Source organism: Zophobas morio, unplaced genomic scaffold (assembly GCF_036711695.1).
Source record: "Zophobas morio isolate AGI-343-1 ecotype UQ-CSIRO unplaced genomic scaffold, CSIRO_AGI_Zmor_V1 ptg000044l, whole genome shotgun sequence".
In the NCBI taxonomy this organism is placed as follows: Eukaryota; Metazoa; Arthropoda; class Insecta; order Coleoptera; family Tenebrionidae; genus Zophobas; species Zophobas morio.
The window spans coordinates 9,695,549-9,716,380 of record NW_026972149.1 but is presented as its reverse complement, the minus strand read 5'-3'; the positions used below and the strand labels follow the sequence as shown (position 1 = coordinate 9,716,380).

The window sequence follows — 20,832 nt, the reverse complement described above, 5'->3', positions numbered from 1 at the left end:
GCAATGCACCGATCTGTATGCTTTGTCTCGGTTTAGCGAGTTTGATGGAGAGAGGAAAGCAAACACCGAGTGCCAAGTGTGAATGACGAAGTGTCGTAGTGCAGCACCGATGCCGCGATCACACCTTTCGTATGAAAGATGATATTGTGAAGAGTGTCGAGCACTGTGGTGCGTTTTATTCATCCGGCGCGACCCTCGACATCTTGACTCATTATAGCGCCACGGACGCGTTAATTAATCATGTTTGCTTTCCTATTCTTTCGCCGGGATATTTGTATGCCATAATGCCTAAGCGCTAAGGAGAAATGAGAGCTCACCACAGAAGTTCAACTTATTGTGTGAAATTGCAAAATTAATGTCATGTCGTACTCGTCGGCATTGAAGACGATCTGAACTTGCGATATCCTTTGTAGTTCCATTGTACTATGCAGCAAAGGGAAGCCTCGCCTCTGTGTTTCTCGAGTAACCTGATAACCACGGTTTATCAAGAGTTCATAATGGCCAACATCCTCGCTAATTTTTATGCTGCTCCTGGTGCTAGTATTAAATTCTACCACAACTCGGACCCTCCATACGCGCTCATCCCTCACCTCCACCTACTTGTGACACTAAATCTAACTTTTCCAGTTTCGCATTATGAATAACCCATGAACGATCAACAAACATGCATAAGGGCAGGTGCCGCTTCCGCGATCCATTTATCGATCCACATATTTACCCAACGCTCTCTAACACCAAAAAGAATCTTCCTATTACACTCGTTCGTACAACTGCAAATGTGAAAACTACCCGAAATGACGCTCCTTATTTGCGTTTTATTTTTATTTTTAACCGATAACTCAAGTTTTCCCAAATGGATAACTAACAAATTGGTAGCGGAATCGAAAACTCGTAACTGATCTCCATAAATACCACTTATGAAAAATTCACTCAAACAACTCAATGAAAAGCTGTAGACTGCAGTTCGACCTCTTTGATCTCATATAGCACATTTCAATGATTGTCTAGCATTTGAGAGTATGCTTACATTAGTGAGATATGATGTCGGTAGTGATTCGATGGGTTACATTTTGTACCGAATTAAAGCAACGAATCAACATTCTGCTAAAATCCGATGATTATGCAACCAACATTACGACTACACCAACTCGATCGTTTAAAAGCAATGAAAAATGCATTGTTTCCTAAAAACTTGTCACAAAATATAAGCAAAAAGTCGTAAATAATGTAATATGAAATGGGAAAAACAATACTAAAGTTTTTGGAACATCGTAAAAATGAGATCAATAATGTCAACGATTCAAAAATTGGTCTGTAATTACTTCGCGGTTTAATTTGGGAGTATCACAAGGATTGGTTTGGTGTCCCCTTCTGTTCGTTATAGGTAGCTGCGCCTGCGCGGTGAGATCTTCGCTCCGCGGCTAAGATACCGCCCCGCGTTTCCGAAACTGTAGAAATGGGTCATTTCTGGCGACCTGGGGTCACATTTTCGCCCCAGGGGCCAGGAGACCGGTGAATGTGTGGAGGCCTTTCCGTCCCGCATGTCCGTTGTAAGAAGGCTCGCGGTCAGGTGCGAAGTTGCGAGGTGGGTAAGATCGCGAATCATCATGGGAGCAGCGTATGGGGCCAGTCCATCAATTATGAGCTAACTAACGCGTTGTTAATTGTTGTGTTAATGAAGAACGGGACTCGGGCCCTGTTACCGGTAATTAACGATCACTTTTGAATGACACCGAGCCGGCGATCAAAGCGCCGAGGCACCCTGGCAGTAAGCACACGTTTCGTGTTGTCGGGGCGAAGACTCGCGGGGGCGACGGCCGGTGCCGGTCCCTCCTCCGCGGTGAGGTCAAGGATTCTAGCTCGGTACCGCCACCTCTTTGAGTTACTTCTCGTTCGGGTGAAGTGTTGTTCGCACGGACACCGATGACCGCAGTAACCCATCATAGTGATTCACTCAAACTTCCGACAAAAGATCTTGATGCTTCCGCTTCGTTGTCATCCTTGTCGATTCCTGACCGGTCGGTCTATTCAAGTGACGGCGATTGTGAACCGCGGCCCTCCGATAATCCATTAATTGAAGCACATCAGGAAACAATAACCGCGCCGAGGTCGTGGCCTAATAATTATTGCCGTTGGAACTGAAGTAGTGTCGCGGTGATGTTGCTACGATTTGATATTGATGATGGCGATATGTTTTTACGCAAATGTGATTAATCGGGGCGCTGCGGCCGAGGCGGAGGCAATAATATCCCCGGTAGCACAGATATGAAACAATCAGACATATGTCAAATACAAACCTCGCCATCAATAAAACTCGCAGGTTGCTGCATGTACTAATTAAAACTTCGGAACCCGGCTACGGCCACCCCTTTCTGATTAAGTCACACTTTATTGCAACACAACGGACGACCTTCAATTGTCACCGTTACATAAATCAATTAAACCTCCCACAATCGCTGTCAAATACCATTTGACCTACATCAATAATTTTATAATAACAACAATGCCTCTAGGTGCCCTGTGTTCGCGCTGACCGCTAACGATAAAATTACCAAAAAAAATCTGTCGACTTTTCCGTACTTCGCAAATAGCATAACACGCGTCTCAGTCCGCGTCTACGTGTGATTCGACACTAAGTGATGGCTAACTTTCCAAGGGACAAAGACGGGACGGGATAAGATTACACCCTTCCCCCAGCAATCAAGACATACTTCACAAACATTTAATAACAAAAAACAAACCTAAAGCCTAAAATTTCACAATAAGACCCACTTTTTCATAGAAGTCACGAAACGTAAGAACTTCAGATTTTCTCTTTCAATTTAATGTTGTAAACTCTATAAAAGTCGGTAATTTTTTGCCGCGTAAACTAACCCTGCTCCTACTTTCCCGACGTAACAAGAAGTTTAATATGGTTTTATCAGGTCCGGGAAATTACTTAGTTGGTCAGAAATGTCCCAATACTATTCATGAATATGCATCTGACTCCGACGCAATTTACATAGTCGAGATATGCGGTATTTGCAATATTAGATCCAGCTACAGCGCGGACTACGGCAACGGTGTCTTCGGCGATTCCCTACGCATAGCTAGCCACTATTAAAGCACTCTCCTTTATTACTTAACAAGATAAATGGCTTATGCCACACATTTACTCATTTACCAACAAAAAGAGATTGATAGGAAATTTATTCTCGTCATTTTCTCCCTAAACGTCGAAGGTTCCTTTTTCCTAATTATTAGATGTTTGAGGGCAATTTTCTAATTGCCCCAGATTTGATTGATTTAGACAAAGTCTAAGGACGCACCTAATTGTTGAAAGCTCTTCGAGAATTCGGACAGGTCTGGGGCGTTTCTACATCTCCATTAATTTCAGTAATCGGTTCGGATTACATGATAGCCTAGCTGAGGACATCGGAGGAGCGGAGCCAAGGAGTGAGTTATAGCGTTATGAAGTGCCGCTTAAAGTGGATTCGCCGGATTGCTTGGAAGCCGGCGCCGTCGGACACGATGGCCACTAAGTTACTTCCACGCACCCGTTGACGATGTCGGCTCAATCAAAGTGGAATTATTGACAAATCTCATGTTTTAACTGGATGCTTGGTTGCTCACTAGGCTCGTTTCGATATAGCGTTGCCAAGCAACCCCCCTGATACGCTGAATAAGAGACTCTTAATACGTTACGGATTTCCCAAGATTTCTAATTCAAAAACTAGTGAACCGATTTGCAGTCATACATCTATGGTATTAAATCTTGACGGTACCGCGGAGCGTAACATTGCGACCTGCTTGTTCCGTCCCTGTCCTCGCCGCCGCCACCTCCTTCACGGCTAAAAATGCACCAGGAACAGAACGCTCCAATCTAATCTCAGATTCTCTCATCCTCCTAATCGCACGCGCTCCACCGTCACTTAATTGAGCCAATTTTTGCTAGACCGGACGAACTATTCCACTTTGTTATCTCGTTACGCTGCACAAAAAAACTCAAAACTTGTGTAAATTTTTTACGAGAATCCGTTTTTAACTGGTTCGCGGTTTCCAAGGGACTCCGTCATTAACCTCGTGCGGGGGGTCACTTCACTAACAGGAACAGTAATTTAATCATCACAACTGTAATTCGTATCATGTTTCAATTTTGTACGTACGTACGCATTCTAGACATTTCACCAGCAACACTTGATTAAATTCCGCTAAGAAAGAAGTAGGACTGTTTGCTGCTCCATATTATTCATTAAACCCGAGACATTTCTTATTAAGACAATATCTTTCTTATTGACGAGACTAACATTCTTCTGATTGTCTTCATAACAGTCGCATTCCATCCTGGCAATATGAAGGAAAGCGAACAATTTTCATTAGAGGTCTTTATTGTTTATGAACCTTCGGTTGTTATGTAGGAGTAAGCAATGCGGCTCACAAATATCGATCATGCATCCGAAAACAGAAAAATGCCACCTATTCACCCGACTTCAAAACGACAAAACGGTCCACAGTTTTTTTCCAACACCAACTGCGAAAATAAAAGGCGCCCTCCTCAGGAGTAAAATTTTAAAAAATCATCAAAAATTTTTTGACAAGATGTTCTCAAAAAATGTAATTGGGTAAACATATCGGTCAGAGCAACATATCGAGGGGAGGGAATGTGGACTGATGCACCTGATTGATGGACACGTGATTGCACCCCGTTGTTCCAATTTTGACCGAATCTTTTTTATCCTTTCATATTAAGATACTTTAATTTGTCCCTCTTTATCAATAAAAATGACATAACTGTTACCTAAAGCCTAGGTTAGTGTCACAACGCCTTGAGAGAGGGTGTCATCTGATTGGTCGTTTATTTTTGGTCGTTTTAGCGTTAATGGAAGATATTTGGGTCGAATTGTTTGGGTTGAAAGCAAGCGGCTGTCGCTTGTTAAAAAATTTAGCGTAGCGTCAAATTGTGTTTTGGAAATTGAAGCAACTAGCACCGGGATGATTTAATTACAAGTGCAGAAGCGTGGAGCTCGGCAATAAATTGTATTTATAGTCGTCCTAGATGGGTCGTTTCGGTTTTATTTAATGCTGGGGATGATTGTCGTGTTTTTATTCGGTCGAGCTGAAAGGTATGAAGGATTGATAAGCGACGTGGGGTCAGATTGGGTCGGAAGGGCCCGGTCCCAAGAAGCTGGTCCTGGATCGGGTGTGACGTTGACTGTGGCTAACAGTTGGAGGTCTGTCGATTCTGTCGGCCGCCTGGCCCTAGCTTTGTAGTCTGCAGCTCGCAGCCATACACCCGCTGTGCTAAATAATATGTAATCCACATCAATCAACTCTAGATTAGTTTTAATATCGCTGCCATTGGCCGATCCCATCAATACACGGATAAATTACTATTCTGTGCAAGTTTGTCGAGCACTGCCGGAAATTCGCGGAAATTTCTCGATAGCTAATTGGCGAATTAAGACAAAGGTTAGATACAAAGACAACGACGCACTTAACCTCTTCGGCTGCCGCCGATGGGACGGGATTTGTGTCGTAGGGAGATACGCTACAAAGACACCGTCACTTATGGTTTCCCTAAACACGTGGGAACCCACCACTTTATTCATCTTAGCGACGCGCCTGAGTGTCGACGGTAATTAAACTAGCGTTTTAGACATACGCAGCGATCAGTCGATCGTGAAAGTTCATTCTTCTGGCTATTTGAATACAAGGGACACCATTTATCTGTCGACACGGCGTATGAAGCTTGGCAATATTAATTTAGAGCGGCTAGAGCAAAGGGCGGCTACCAATATATCTCACCACGGGACGGAGTAGTTATTAGACCCCCTTCTGTAGAAACCCCCATTACTCCTTTCTCCCCCGTCAGTCGACACCTACCGACCTGCCGATGAACCACCTCGATCTCGTGATGTGAAAGCCGACACTCACACAGGTGTATTTTTTCGTACCTCTTAAAACTAGTTTAATTATTATAACGCCTGGGTTTCTTTATCCTACACTTTGTGTATTTCTGCAAATCATTGTTTTTTGTGCGCCACAATGCGACTATGTTTGTTCCATTCGTATTATTTACAAAAAATTATTAATTTCTTTTGTGTGCTTCCTCGCTACGTCAGCACAAACTTATTAACATTATTATTATTATTGTTACCCTCTTGTTTCAGATTTCGTATCGACAACACTGACCACATCATCGACGTAAATAGGGGCAACGCCCAATTTGAATACGACCAAGTGAATATCATCTGCCCGGTGTACACACCGGGAACTTACGGGGACGATCTCGAAAAATACATTATCTACAACGTGTCAAAGGAGGAGTACGAGACGTGCCGAATCACGAACCCTAATCCCAGGATCATCGCCATTTGTGACAAACCGTACAAACTGATGTACTTCACGATCACATTTAGGCCCTTCACACCTCAACCTGGCGGACTAGAATTCTTGCCCGGCAAGGATTACTATTTTATATGTAAGTAAAATCGAGTTAGCGCGGGTTTATGGTCGTAATAACGGCGTTTCAGCGACGTCGTCCAAAGACGACCTCCATCGGCGAATCGGGGGGCGCTGCACTACGAACAACATGAAAATCGTCTTCAAAGTGTGCTGCGCCCCTGACCTCAGCCAAAACAATTTCACGACTAAATTAACATCGACTTCTTCAACGACGCTGGGATGGCCCGACGTGCACCGACCGGCAGTGGAGGTGACGTCGTCGTCCACCACGCAATGGGTAGCCAGGACGGATGCACCATCCACTAGGAAACCTACAAAGAAAATGAGTAAGTGGTTCGAGAAAAATCGCACACGGAATTGCACGAAATGTTTCGGAAATCCGATTTTCGCGGATTTCGGTCTTGAGTGCAATTCGTGGCTGTTTTTCGGTTTGGTGATTTTATTTGTTTGATGCAGACGAGTACGAGAAGCATCCGAACGAGGTGATGAAGAACGAAGAGTTGACGTACAGCAAGGGAGTTTGGTTGTCGGCGGGTCCTCCAAGTTTTCTAGTAGTCATTGCTTGTATAGCCGTCATTCGATGGCGGTGAGCTAAAAGACGGGGACGGGAGCGGGGACTGGTCTCTAGCTCTACGTTCACACATGTTGACACTTATCTGTAAAATACTGTAAATTATTACATGACGTGTCCGCGAGTGCGTGAAAAACGGCGACACTCTAAATAGTTTTGTTTATAAGACTCTTGCGCATAAAAGCCAATTTTTGTAGATAAAAATAGTGCGTTAATTTAAGTGCTACGAATTTTTTTTCAGCGCAAAGCTGGTGTGATAAAAGTATTAAAAGACTCAAAGAGACTTTTCTATCTAATTACTTCTCGCAGCCACGTAAAATAATTGTGCAATTTTAATTTTTATCAACTAAAAGCGGTCTAGCTTCTTCTCCGAAACGCGAGTAGTAATTAGATGTGTTCGTATGTGTACATAAAAGTGATATTATTGTCATTGAAACGCTTCTTGTAGTCCTTAATAATTCCCAAAAATCCGACTGAAACACTTAAAAGTTTGGGAATTGCAAATGATGGTAATAACGACATCGATTTTTGTCCGCAGTCGAAACGTATGATGAGTTTTGTTTTATTTTACTCTCGTTACCAATTTACGGAAGGTGTTATTTGGTTCTTCCACTCTTCAAGTACTTAACTACTTAACTTACATTCCCACTAATTTTAGGTTTTGTTTACTCAATTTACATACTTCGAGGTCTAAATTTGTTTTATCCGAGCTTTTGGGTGTGTCTGTCCTAAAGTGTATTTTATTATACATCAGATAGTTAGTGTGTGTCGTTTAGCAAAGACTTGTATAAAGTGTAGAGCGTACGTGTTATAAATATTATAAAATTGTATGTTCATTTAATGGATGAAATATTTTGTACTTCTCTTAAAAATTGTGTAAACAATGCAGTGTAAAAGTAAATGGTTGTCTGATCAGAATTGTCAGAGCTCTACAGTAGTTCATATGAAACATCAGTGTAGGATGTCGATGACGTATGTATATCGCCATCTCAATTGTTGGGGCCAACCGAAAATTACCAAATCAAGTGCTCCAATGCTTTAAACAATGAACCCGCACTTGATTCGAGTAATTTCACGAATCTATAATAGTTTCTTCACAGTATTATATTTCATTGTGCTTTTCCTTATGCAATAAGTTTTGTGTTGTACCATTCATGTTTTCATATCCTTGGTGTCTATCTAATTTACCTCACGTTAACATGGGTGCATTACTAATAGCACTTGTTATCAAGCCAGTATTTATTTTACTCTACTTAACAACATTACCATTTCCCGAAACCATCCATCGTGCATCTATCATTCGAGCGTAATTTTTATAAACGTTTAACCCGATGTCATGTTGTGAAGCATCCAAAACCCATATAACCCGATGCTTACAAAATATTAATGTATCGATAAAAACTTACCGACTAAATTGAAAATGATTCATCCAGTATAAAATATCTCTTCATGATGCCTTGTTGTATTTATGTCGCTGATAATTTAAAAACGTCGATCTCAGACCAGAGAAATATTTTGTTAATTAAACAACAACTCGCCACGTGAATCTTTCGTCCACTTACAAATCGGCGTTTTTAACTTATCTGTGAAATTATATGGACTAGAAGTAGGACTGTAGAGGCACTGAGAATAAACAGGTACACAAAGTAAACGATTTTTTATTTCCCCTCTCCTGCACAAATCTAGCCAAAAGCCGAGTAGCGAGCGAAGAGAGTATAGAGTTCTTAGTGTCGAACGAAGCCCAAACGAGGTAAGTACACAGTTATTAAAATTTCACCATTCTGACGAGATATTTTGAATATTTAAATCATTAGCTGCTTAAATGCAGCTGAAATGATATACGCGAATGCATCCTTAATCCGGAAGATATAAAAGGGACACGGAGAGACATCCGCTTATGTCCATTACTGCGACGTCCTTTCTGTAGACCACCCTAATTGCCATTTCATGGCAAAGTTTCGCGTATCATTTTTAGATCCTTTGTATTAGTCGAAATGTTTGTGAGGATTGACGGTTGCTTTAGCAACAAGCAGGACAGGTATTATCAGTTTCAATTTATATAATGATGCTGAAAAGTCGAGATCCGCGCATCGCGAGGCTCCCCATAGCTACGAACTAAATCATAAAAAAAACTGGAGTGGGTGGATAACAAAACGATCTTCACTTCTTTTGAATGACAAGTACGCGTTACTCTTCAACTATCCCACCTAGTGATTAGAAGGAATTGATGATCTAATAAGTTATAATAAACATTTTTATCCTCTTGGCTATTAGGCACTTCCTGTGCTTATATCAGATTTGACCATCAACAACAATGACCTTTTTAGGCATTCTTCTCTCGTATGTCAGGCATTCATCGCCGGTTACGGCGAGCGACCGTTTGCACTGTTTATTCTAATTATAGTTCCATTGGAAAAGTCATTAATTATGAGAATTTCATAGATCGAAGCTGAAGCTTGACCTCGGTACATTTTATGCAACTCCGTTTCCTGGTTACTCCCGGACAGGCGTCACTGCAGCAAACGTAAATGTCAGAAATCATTTGCGCACGTGTTCCTTTGCTTATTTTAGCTATACCGAACCCTTTTTACATTTTAATAGCGTTGCTGAGGTTAGATCGAACATGCACCGACTTTGGCGGCGTTTACAGCAAACGGGAGCAAACAAGAGGCGATTATTTAATAGGCTATTACGTGTATACTAAAACCATATAACTGCTTCTGTCGCACACAATTTTTTCAAGAACTACCGAGGCTGCGGCTGCTGTGACGATTTTCACTGTAGGACGGGTACAACCTGATACATGAGGCCAGCTTAAATTCCTATGACGAGATATATAATGGACGATAATGAGCTTCCACAGCGTTTAAGCTAACGAAATCATTCCAAAAAATTGTGACAGCACCAACAGCGAAGTACACTAACATAATTGTAGTGTTGCAAACTTTAAAAATATAGCGCGAAACCATACATCGTGACAACTGTGCACTGTGTTTGCCGGAGTTTAGGAGATAATGATTACACGTTTTGTTCGTCGTTGTTTTTTTGTTAAAATTCGGCGACAGTAAGTAAGAAATCACAAAAACGTAGATTAGTATAACACAAAATGTACGTAATTAAGGTTGTAATTTCTGGGAGGGCACGTGCCCCGTGTCACGGATTGAATAACGATAATAGTATCTGGATAGGGTAAAGTAGTTTTTTGCGTGGGTTATCATTCCGTTTTTGTGCAGCGAGTATAGAGCCGCTACTAGATAATGGCCTGTTTAACGATCGGCGATCGATGACGATCGGTCTCCGTCAATAAGAACTTAGCAGTTTGTAGTACATAATGCAGTAACTGGCCTATCTATCATTGTCAATTACCAATAACAAGCATTTATGCAGAGTGGCTCTTACATCTAAAGCGGGCGAATTGTCCATGTGGCAGTTCCCACCCTCATGGTCAAATTATCGAGTTCGTGACATCTACAAGCTCTTGGCGGAAGATCGGACATGTTGAGACTATTGTATATCTTAATGAGTTTATATCTGATTGCGATATATGAGTCTTGCGCTGGTTCGACACGTTATTTAATTCTTCCAAGGCCACTCAGTCAAACGTCTCGCAATATCAAACCGAACTGAATGTGCACGTGAGATAGATGTGAAGGGCGATAAAGGTGTGAATAGCTGTTAATTAGTCGAGTTATTTGGCGGCAATACTCTTTACGTGCTTGTTGAGGTTTCATTGTCAGATCGATGCAGCTAAATGCACTAAATAAAGCAACGGGAGAATGCACTCTTCCCCTAATTGAGTGTCTATTGAACGGTGCTCCAAGATCCCAAAAAAGCCTCATCGAGAGCCCTTTTTTTGGACATTTGTCACTGTTCGTTCGAGCCCCCGGTCATCGGGGTTTTTAATACTCCTTTGAATCGAGTGTCGTCAAAGCGCTAACGTGCTCCAGCCCCGAATTCTATTAGCAATAATTGTCAATACATCGGAGGTCATCGCACCTCCACCCGTTGCCGCTTCCCGAGGTAGTTTGATAGATTTCTCCCAGGTATTTCGTGATCGTGAAATGCTGATTAATACTCGCAGTTACCAAATAAGCCGATTATGAATAGTAGCACAGCATCGGCAAAGCTGGTGCTTTTCACTTGCGGGTTTTCCGCGCCGAGTCCACCTTGCGTTCGCTTTCCCTGCGTCTGATGTCCCCTTCAAAGTCTCCACAATTGAGAGTGGGCCGCTCCAGCCTTTTCATTAACACCGCGATCGATGCAGATTCTGCATGCAAAGGTTGCGTACGTGGATGCGGAAAATTGCACGCAAAAAACGCCATCACAAAGTGCAGAAAAACGAATATATTTAACGAGGTTGTATACGCTTCTCGTAATTACCGCAAACTTCAATATGTTCTTCCAACCCTCCCAACGTTACCATGCGAACAATAGGTAACTTCAAACCGCAAGCGAAGAGTGAGATATTCATTCCGAATACGGCGTCCGATGCCGATGTATCAAGGAAACTGATAACACATCCGACTACTGCCTGTTAATAAATTTCCTAATTAGTCGGGTATGTGTACATGCATATCGTTCACAACCATCCGAAACAAATAGATCGATACTAATCCCAATGCAAATCACGCCGTAATTTATTGATTCCTTCTTTAAAAGCATATCTGAAACCATCTTTTCCTGTTCTCATTAGACCGAGGTATGCACAGGAGGTGACGACATCTCGACTACCCGCAGAACGCATTTCTACGACTAATTAACACCGTTATTACATATACAATTTTTATTCCTAAACGAAAAACAAAACTTCTTACGTGTTCCTGCAAAAATGTGACTTTTTCCATTACAAAACTTTGTGGAATACTGAGGACAGTTACATCAGTTTGGATAGATGCAATACTAAAACCGAAACAATTTAATAAAAGCGTAATTTAAGACTGTGGGGTGATCAGGTGATTGAAACAGTACTTGCGTTTTGGCGTATTTATTTTGATGTTGTCGGTTCGGCAGGTGAGGGAAGAGTCCTGGAGTTTGTGAATTTGAAATGAAAAGAAAGGTCGGTAAGACAAATAGCGCTAACGCTTGCCGTGAGAGTGAAACAGAAACTAAACTAAACGATATTTTCTACAAATTGCAATAACCGGATCACAGTGCAATGGTCCAGACTTCTTTATTGCTTCGACTTCCGCTTATTAAATAAAACATTGCATTTTGTTTTGATTTTCGACGTTGAAATTCACATCTGGTTAATTATCATTTGTCTACAACTAGGGGAAGCGGACAGACAGACAGGCAGACAGAGGGAAACGGGAGACCCATGTTTTCGTACTTCAGGGGTCATAACCCATCAAGAAAATATGAAAGCAACCAGTCGCTCGATGGACTCGATTAGCTTACGCTCGGAAACAAAAAGTAAAACAAACCCAAATAGACGCAAACTTAATTCTCACATTCCACAAACTGTAAACCCTCAATAACACGAAATTAAACATTAATCAAATGATATTGTTGCAATGTTTCCCCTAGCTCTACCTCGAAAAATAAAAATAGTTCGTATTTCAAAACACTGTAGCTATAACATCACATCATCTTGACTTCCTGAGCATAAGATTATTACTACTACTCCTGACAATAATGTCTCAATAAATGTTCTTGTAAACTACAAATTTAACATTTAAGTGTGTGTGTTTAAGTGTCACGAAAAAATTTGCCATTGAGCATTGATAACAAATTTACATGTTTTTAAGACTTAACATGCGTGACCTCTACTATTGTCATTTAATAGATGTTAATAAAATTATTGATCTATCCCAAAAGAAACTGCTCAAAATTATGTAACAGTATTTACATTTACCTCATGGAGCATGAATTGAAATAAACGATAACAACAAAGTCTGCTAATATATGAAGATAAGAATGGCAACACGTGTCTTTTTCCTAACCACTTGAACACAATCAAAGTTTACTCTAATAATAGTTATTCCTAAAATAGTAAATAGATAAGATTCGCTTTAAAAATCGTCTCGAATTTTTGGTACGTTAAAACATCATGTCGCTCCTCCCGGCGACTCTCGTAATCCTAACAACCTTCCACCATGGGTTATCATCCGTGGTACCTTTTGACGACTCTGACGTCGGTTTAAACACTGTAAGTATCATTTAGTTATTTAAACGAGTCGTACTTAAATCAAACAAGGTCCAAATGATCGAAAACCACGGCTATCCTTGCGAAAGTCATACAATAACAACCGAAGATGGATACATTCTAGTGTACCATAGAATACCGCACGGAAAAAACGACGATGGTTCCATCCAGAAACCGCCAGTACTATTGATGCATGGTACTTTTTCCTCGTCAGCTGATTACGTCAGTATGGGACCCGATCGCAGCTTGGCGTACCTTCTAGCAGACATTGGTTATGACGTCTGGATTGGAAACGCTAGAGGCAACGAATGGTCGAGAAATCATACGACTTTAGACGTTGTGAAGGATGCTGAGGAGTACTTCGACTTTAGCTGGCACGAAATAGGGTACTACGATCTACCAGCTGCCATAGACCACATTTTGAGCGTCAATGGTGGTGATGGCTTACACTACGTTGGACATTCTCAAGGTACCACAGTTTTCATGGTTTTGACCACCACTAGACCAGAGTACAGCGACAAAATTAAATTAGCGTCCTTGATGGGACCACCCGCTGCTATGACTCACCAATCAAACCCCATCATTTTGGAACTTGCAAAATATATTTTCGAAATTGAAGCGCTATTCAAGAAATATAAATTTTATGAGCTTACGTACGTTAAAGAGATTAGAGAGTTCGCTGCGTCGTACTGTGCCCAACCAGGGTCATTCGAAATTTGTGAAGGTATAATTTTTGAATTTATTGGGGCTGATGCCCCCCAGCTGGATATAGTAAGTACACAGTAGGTATAAGTTGCGTTAAAATAATTTTATTTTTATAGAACATAGTACCTGTACTTTTTTCGAATATGCCCACAAATTCGGCTTGGAAACAACTGTTTCACTATTTACAAGAAATTAAAAGCGGTGAGCTAAAATAAAAGTTTGTTTTGTACAAAAGTACGACTCGTACTTTCAGGAGAATTCTGTCAGTACGACCACGGATCGGAGAAAAACTTAGAAATATATGGAAGTGCAAGACCTCCTGTTTACGATTTATCAAAAATTTCGACACCAGTGGCCGCGTATTATGGAAAAAATGACGTTCTTGTAAATTATACGGTAAATTATAGAAACGCCGATTTTGATTTTATTAACTACATTCGTTACAGGATGTGCAAATATTTATCAGCGATCTACCCACTGTGGCCAATGATTACTTAGTCCCGTTTGACTTATTTAACCACTTTGACTTTATGTATGCTACAGATGTTGTAGATCTACTGTATGTAGAACTAATCAAAGTAATGCAACAGTACTAAAATTAGCAATTAATTAAAAGAGTAAATTAAAAGTAATGTTAGTAATTATTTGTGTTTTGAAAGTAAATTTACTTTAAAGGTGTGATAAAACTGTAACCACATATATGTGTACAACATGGAACCATTGATGTAAGGAATTAATAATAATTAATTTTATAATGAATGAAATGACCACGCTACTTCACTAAATAATGTTATTATATAGCATCGTAATTAAGTATAATAAAATGTTTACATGAAGAAAAATGTATAAATAAAATCACGACGTATACTAAGTTAAGTGCCGCTTATCTTGAAAGCGAGCGTGTACTAACTGTGCCGCCTTTCGAAAAAACTTCCTGTACTACGAGCACAAAGTAAAAATTTGTGTTTGTATGTAATATATAGCTCCTACATTTAATGCATAAACAAACAACACTTGAATAATATCGTAAATTAAGTTGTGTCTGTTGGCGGTGTTATTGGCAATGTTTAATTAATTTCAACAAAGAATGAGTAATCAGCGGGGGAGCATAAAAGTTATTTTCTCTAAGTAAACTCAATCCATTGTCGCATATTTTAAGAAAAAGTGGAAAACAAGAAATTCAAATATTTACTAATTAGAGAAATGTTCTAAGAGTGTTGCATTTGAAACATGAAATAATTCATTATATTTCTGCCTCTTCAAAGGCGACACAAGGAAACAACCGATTAAAATTTCATGCTAAAATATTTCTTTGGCAACAGTTAAAATGTAAAAGTACACAAATAATCTAATTTGAATTCATAAGTAAGCGTGAAACTATTTTAGAAGAGTGCTATAAATCAGTATTACCATAAAACCTTAATGGTTTGCTTTATTCCAAAGTAATTACTTTGTTTAGATAATTGCACTGAGTAGTTACTTATTCAAGACTCAAAATAACTCTTCTGTTGAAAGAAAAACATTGAGGATCGCATTAACTGTGCTTTTAAACCGAGTGAAATTTGTATAAAAATTAACATTTAGCGGAGTAATAGCACCAACGGGATATTTGCTTAGAGCTTGTGTTTCACAAGTTCCCACGCAACCATCAATATGTTAAAACTATTTTAGTTCCTTAACCACAAGGAAATTTACATGTGGTAAAATAATACCTGTGCTAATTGCGTTTAAGCGACAAAAAGACATTGTCGCAACAGATGTTGCAGAGAACTTCAATTTTTTTTTTTTAGACAATTCAAAAACACACCCACTCAGACGCCCAGTAATTGCAATAAGTAGCAACGCCTCATTTTGGCACAAAAAAAATGGCGCCCGACCCTTTTTCGAATTCTTTGTAAGTAATATAATAATGTGTAATATTAAAGGATGAATCGTCCCTTTTAAAGTTCTGATGGAATAGCGAATGAGCCATAAAATTCCCATCCCCTGGGTGGTCGATACATCTTGGCACCCTCCTGCAAGGACAATAGAGAAACAAGAAAGTGCATAGCAGGAAACCAGGACGCCGTGTACTGCGTACGTGAATAGGCACAAAGATTGAACGCAATAAGGGCGTCCCAGCGATCCGCCAATGGGCTTCCTGCAACCCTGGCAGCCATGTTGACAACCGCCCACGTTGAAATCGGGAGAATCCCCGGAACCCCATCTGACGCAGCACGGTTTCTACTTACACCTCTACAAGGTGTTGATGACATCATTAATGTTTATATCGCAAGATTGCGTAGTGGGGGTGAAGCCAGATATTCGACATTCGACACCACAATGGCGCATTGGCATAAGGGCCAATAGAGTGCAACTTATTGTTTTACAAGGTAACACAACCCTGTCACTAACACATTCTTTTGTCGCACGGAAACTGGTTCCCTGCAAGATTTATCAAATATGTTCTGTAACGCGGTATTGATGGTTGCGATGGAGTTCGGGTTTAAAATGGGGTCAGTCTATGAGATTCACCCTGTCTGACATTACTGATTGAGCGATTTGATCGATCTTCTTGTTAGAAGGATTAGCTCGGAAATGACAGGTGTCAGGTGCCATCAGGACGTCAGTCATCGCTGAATTAAGCCGGAATGTTTGTGTTGTAATTTTTCGAATCTGTGCCCTTTAATCCAGGGAAATTCACAAGTCGACATGAAATGAACGAATGATGGATGTCTCGAAATGAAAACTGTAACCACTTTGTCACAGCGCGTTTTTAGAACGAGTTTCCTGCCTGGATGCCGCACCAACACAAACACCTTTCTGACACAAGAGTAACGGTGAAATATTACGTCATAAGTTGGTTTTGAAACTTCAAAATCTTATGCCCATTTGCACCAACGTTAGCGGTAAGCATTGCTTAGCTAAGCAATTCTTAAAAGTAACTACGTCTTAAATTGTACAGTTGTTGCACCGTCGCCGCTTAGATTCTACTTAACCAAGTAATACTTAGTTGGGGAATTGTGTAAAAGTTTCATTTCTATTGGCAACACTGACGCTTGTTTGTATAGAAACGTCAAATATTTTAGGTTAGTTTGTACGTGTGTAGTTCGAATAGTGCTGATATTTATTTTCTCTAACGTTGGTTAGGTGTTTAATAAAAAATGGGCTTAGAATATAGTCAAATACCAGGTCAATATTGTTCAAAACCGGGGGACGGGAAATGAATTTAGAAGAAGTTTTATAACTTTTTTTTTGGGAAATTCATAATATTAACAAATCTATGCTATATTACTTTTTAATTTGATATTTTATTACATTTCCATGTTATTACGTTTAAATTTATTTTGCTGCTTCTTTTTTATTTCAATGTCTAACTCTAAAATTCGCTTTCGCACCTATAATTCCATATTTTCTCTTCCTATTCTTGTTCAGTTGTGCCTCAAATAACTGTAGTTTCTCGCTCCCCTCTGGCGCTTTTTATTGTTCATATGAAAAATAGTTATTTATGCAACTAGTGAGTAAAGTGTATATTTTTTTCACGAGATGGAAAATTTGTCGCACGAATGTCTTCCTTTAAAAAATGACACGCTACGACACTTTTTCATTTAAATGCGTGAAAAAATGAAACACTATGACACGCTTCTAGTGCCATGAAATAAACGTATCCTTTATAAACAAAAATTAATAAAAAATGTTCCACTTTTTACGAACACGAAAAAAACATGTTATTCTTTACAACAAAACATTGTAACTGTGGTACATACCTCCTTTATATTTATTTTTAAATTGTTAAGACTTTATTTTACACTTCAGATACACTTTTGAGCACTGATAAAAATGATGGAATCGTCGCAAAATTGGAAATTTTCGATTTCATGTAATCACCAAAATTATTATCCAATAGAAATAAAGTGTTGTTCTGTTACCATGGGTACCGCACATGCGTTGTATCGTTGTGTCTCGTTAAGCATTGCTTACAAATTTAAGCCTCAGGTAATCGGGCGCTTAAATTAAAGATTTCAAAGAACCCTTTAAGAAAGACTTAAACGTTGGTGCAACACATTGTTGGTTTTAAGAAATTCTTAAATTTTAAGTATCTGACTTAAACGTTGGTGCAAACGGGCATTATAGTGTCTTAGGCCAACAGTGCTTGAACAACCTTTCTGGTAAATATCCTCCAATGTGTGACATTTACGTAAATTTCAGGGTTGTACTGAGATTGTTACAGATTTACTGGACTAAACGCAGAAATACAACAATTGGATGGGCCCAGAATGTATACGACCCTATTTGGCTAATTTATGGTTTTACGCATTAGCTTCTCAAAATTTCAAGTTGTTAAAATTTTATTGATATACAAAAATAGCATGCCTACAGTTCAGTAACAACAAAAAGTGCGTACTTAACATAAATTTTACTAAACATTACAACAAATTTTTATGGCGATCTACGTGGATATTAATTTCGCTGCATAAAATATTACCCAACTGCTAGCTAGTAGTAGATGAACAAACAAAAAATCTTATCTAAAACATACTCGAAAACGTTATTAACAAATATGTTAAAAAGAAATGGTTCGCAGTGAGAACCGTGTGGTACACCGGATAATGCGCGTTTTGTGTCGGGTGCAAAATTTTGAACGTGAGTTCCGAGAACGGTAGTAGCAAAAGCGTTTTCCCTAATAAGAATGAAGTTATTTGTTGGTGTGGAACGTAATTGTCCGGAGGTGTTTCTGGTAGTCCGCGTACTTAAATATATTTGGGAATGTTTACATGTTTATGGGCAGGGATGCATGTTGTAGCGGCAGTAATTAACAAGAAAACAAAGTAAAATATCGTATAGACGTTGGACATTTTATGTAAATGGCTGAGCTATATTGGCTAAAAGCATTCTTGTGTAAAATAACCGGTCATGCCGTAATGCCGTCATGCTCGTACATTACCTGTCCCTCCTAAATGTGCTGATAAGACAATGAAATTCGGATAACAATTTCTTTATTGATTGCTTTTCATCGAATATTGTTTCATTTACAAACGAGGCTCTAGGTGTTAATCTTAATGACATATCCACTCATAAATCGCCCATATCAATATAACCCTCGGAGTTAGGTGCGCCTGACTTTATGACACGATAAGTTTTCATTCTACCTCTAGACCACCTCCGTTCGAGATACGCCGGAACCAGCTAACACCTTCGACCTAATCGAAGCCATGCATTAAACAATTAACATAAATCAACTGACCACTCGGGAAAGCTCGTCTGATCGAGACGAAAGGGCTCCGCTGACACCACGTGCAAACGTTCGCAGGGGCAAAAACGTGAAAAGGACCGATCCTGAGTGCCAAGTGACGGGTGCCGGCTTTTTCATAACAGTCCAGACCAGACTCTATTAAAGGTGTGAATGTATCTCCAGATGAATGAACGAGAACAATTGGGACTCGAGTGTCGTTTACGCTTATCACGCTATTCACAAAGTCTGAGTCTACACCTGCACATGGTTCGTGCAATTATTCTCGCAATTATTTGGTAACAACACACATCGGATATTTTTGTCATAGATCGCGTAATTAAGGACTTTTCATCGCAACAATGTGACGCGAACAATATTTCGTTACGACATGCTGCCACCGAGGGGATAAAACCCTTGGCGTATCACTCTTGCGTATACTACAGACGAACGATTTGAATAACAAAGAAAATTTGGGTACATTACAAATCATTAGTGGTCTATGCTGTGTGTTCAAGTCGTCTACGTATGTCTCGATAATAGTTATTATTAATACTTTTGTTTAACATAATGTAAAATCAATAAAGACTTTAAAATCAACAGTGTAGGTTAAAACTAAAGAAATTTCTGTCTCTCAGGAAATGTAAAAGAACGAACATTCAATACGCGCTAAGTAAATTTAACTTTAAGGTTTTAGAGAAAAAGCGTTTGCATTGGAATCATAATATTTATTGTGATTACAATTGTTGCGTAGAAACTGTAAATGATATTGGTTTTTATGAACTTGACAAATATTGTGCATCCGTTTCTTTTTATATTTCCAGGTATTCGCCAGCAAATGTGACACTTTGTGTCTGTAAATATACTGAGTGTGCTTCTCGACCTGACAATTGTCTAAATTTTTACAAAAGAATGCTTCTTTTCGACGTCGAACATTTATGGAAAGCTCGGCTCCGATTGATCAGTTTTGACATTGTGACGTAAGTGTCGAGGTTGTCAGCGGTGTTCTTGGTGTTTACACGCTGTCGCCATTATAAATAATAAAACGCATTAATTTCTGGTGTCTCTTATTAAAAACCGCCAAAGTTTTGGGGCGCCATTTAAAATATGAGACAATAGGGTGTGAAGTTTAGTATCTGCATAAATAATGAGTGAATTTTACATGCACATTGTTATGAAAAAGAGATTATATGACTTGATACGTTGGGGTATTTACATTATGAATATTTGAATATTTTATTTTGAAACGCGATTTAGAGAGAGGTGGCCGCATTCAGAGCAGGACTGGCGAATGGTGATTTGTTCGAATTTGAAAACTCTTGCTTGAATGGGTCCATAATTTTCCTGGCAGTCGGAGTGCAGCCTAGTTAAGTTCCTTCTACATTGTCTTAGCAAAAAAGTTAAAAAGTGTACATTTTCTTGGTTTTATTGAGTTTTGTTTCTGTTCGAGTGGAGCTAGCTTTACGAGCGTCATAATTCGCGTAGAATTGCTCAGCAACAAGAGAATCCCGCATTGTGCGATGTAGGCCGGTCCGTCCCTGCGCATATGCTTATTTTGCATAGGTGAAACGAACTAATAACAATTTATCAGTGTTGTTGGTATTTTTATGGTTCAAGTAGCTTTGCACAAGGAGCCCGGCATTAAATAAAGAATGCTTAAAAAAGTGATCTAAAGACAAATAAAATGTGAAGGTTAATTTGCTATTTTAGCGCATTTTAAAGAATCAGTGAATACGCCAAAGGCGTTTTTCGAATCAT

General features: G+C 39.6%; 2 protein-coding genes across 2 annotated transcripts in view; both read left to right on the top strand.

Moving 5' to 3' along the window:
* LOC135141881 (ephrin-B2-like) overlaps positions 1-8,666 on the top strand; it is a 58,212-nt gene extending 49,546 nt beyond the window's left edge. The window contains exons 2-4 of the mRNA XM_064073456.1: positions 6,150-6,460; positions 6,513-6,770; positions 6,901-8,666. Coding sequence (XP_063929526.1) covers positions 6,150-6,460; positions 6,513-6,770; positions 6,901-7,034 — 703 coding nt within the window. The 3' untranslated portion in view covers positions 7,035-8,666. The remainder of the gene's footprint in view (positions 1-6,149; positions 6,461-6,512; positions 6,771-6,900) is intronic.
* Positions 8,667-13,035: 4,369 nt separating this feature from the next.
* Positions 13,036-14,500, top strand: LOC135141705 (lipase 3-like). Its single transcript, XM_064073033.1, has 5 exons — positions 13,036-13,163; positions 13,212-13,931; positions 13,982-14,066; positions 14,119-14,261; positions 14,312-14,500. Exons 1-5 carry the CDS (start codon positions 13,065-13,067, stop codon positions 14,459-14,461), a joined length of 1,197 nt encoding a protein of 398 aa, XP_063929103.1. The 5' UTR covers positions 13,036-13,064; the 3' UTR covers positions 14,462-14,500.
* The last annotated feature ends 6,332 nt before the right edge of the window (positions 14,501-20,832 follow it).

Excerpts from the sequence above, each read along its gene's own strand:
- LOC135141705 (XM_064073033.1), top strand. The coding sequence starts at position 13,065 with ATGTCGCTCCTCCCGGCGACTCTCGTAATCCTAACAACCTTCCACCAT. Across the intron at positions 14,067-14,118 it reads TTTACAAGAAATTAAAAGCG|GAGAATTCTGTCAGTACGAC; the intron begins GTGAGCTAAAAT and ends TCGTACTTTCAG. Across the intron at positions 14,262-14,311 it reads ACGTTCTTGTAAATTATACG|GATGTGCAAATATTTATCAG; the intron begins GTAAATTATAGA and ends CATTCGTTACAG.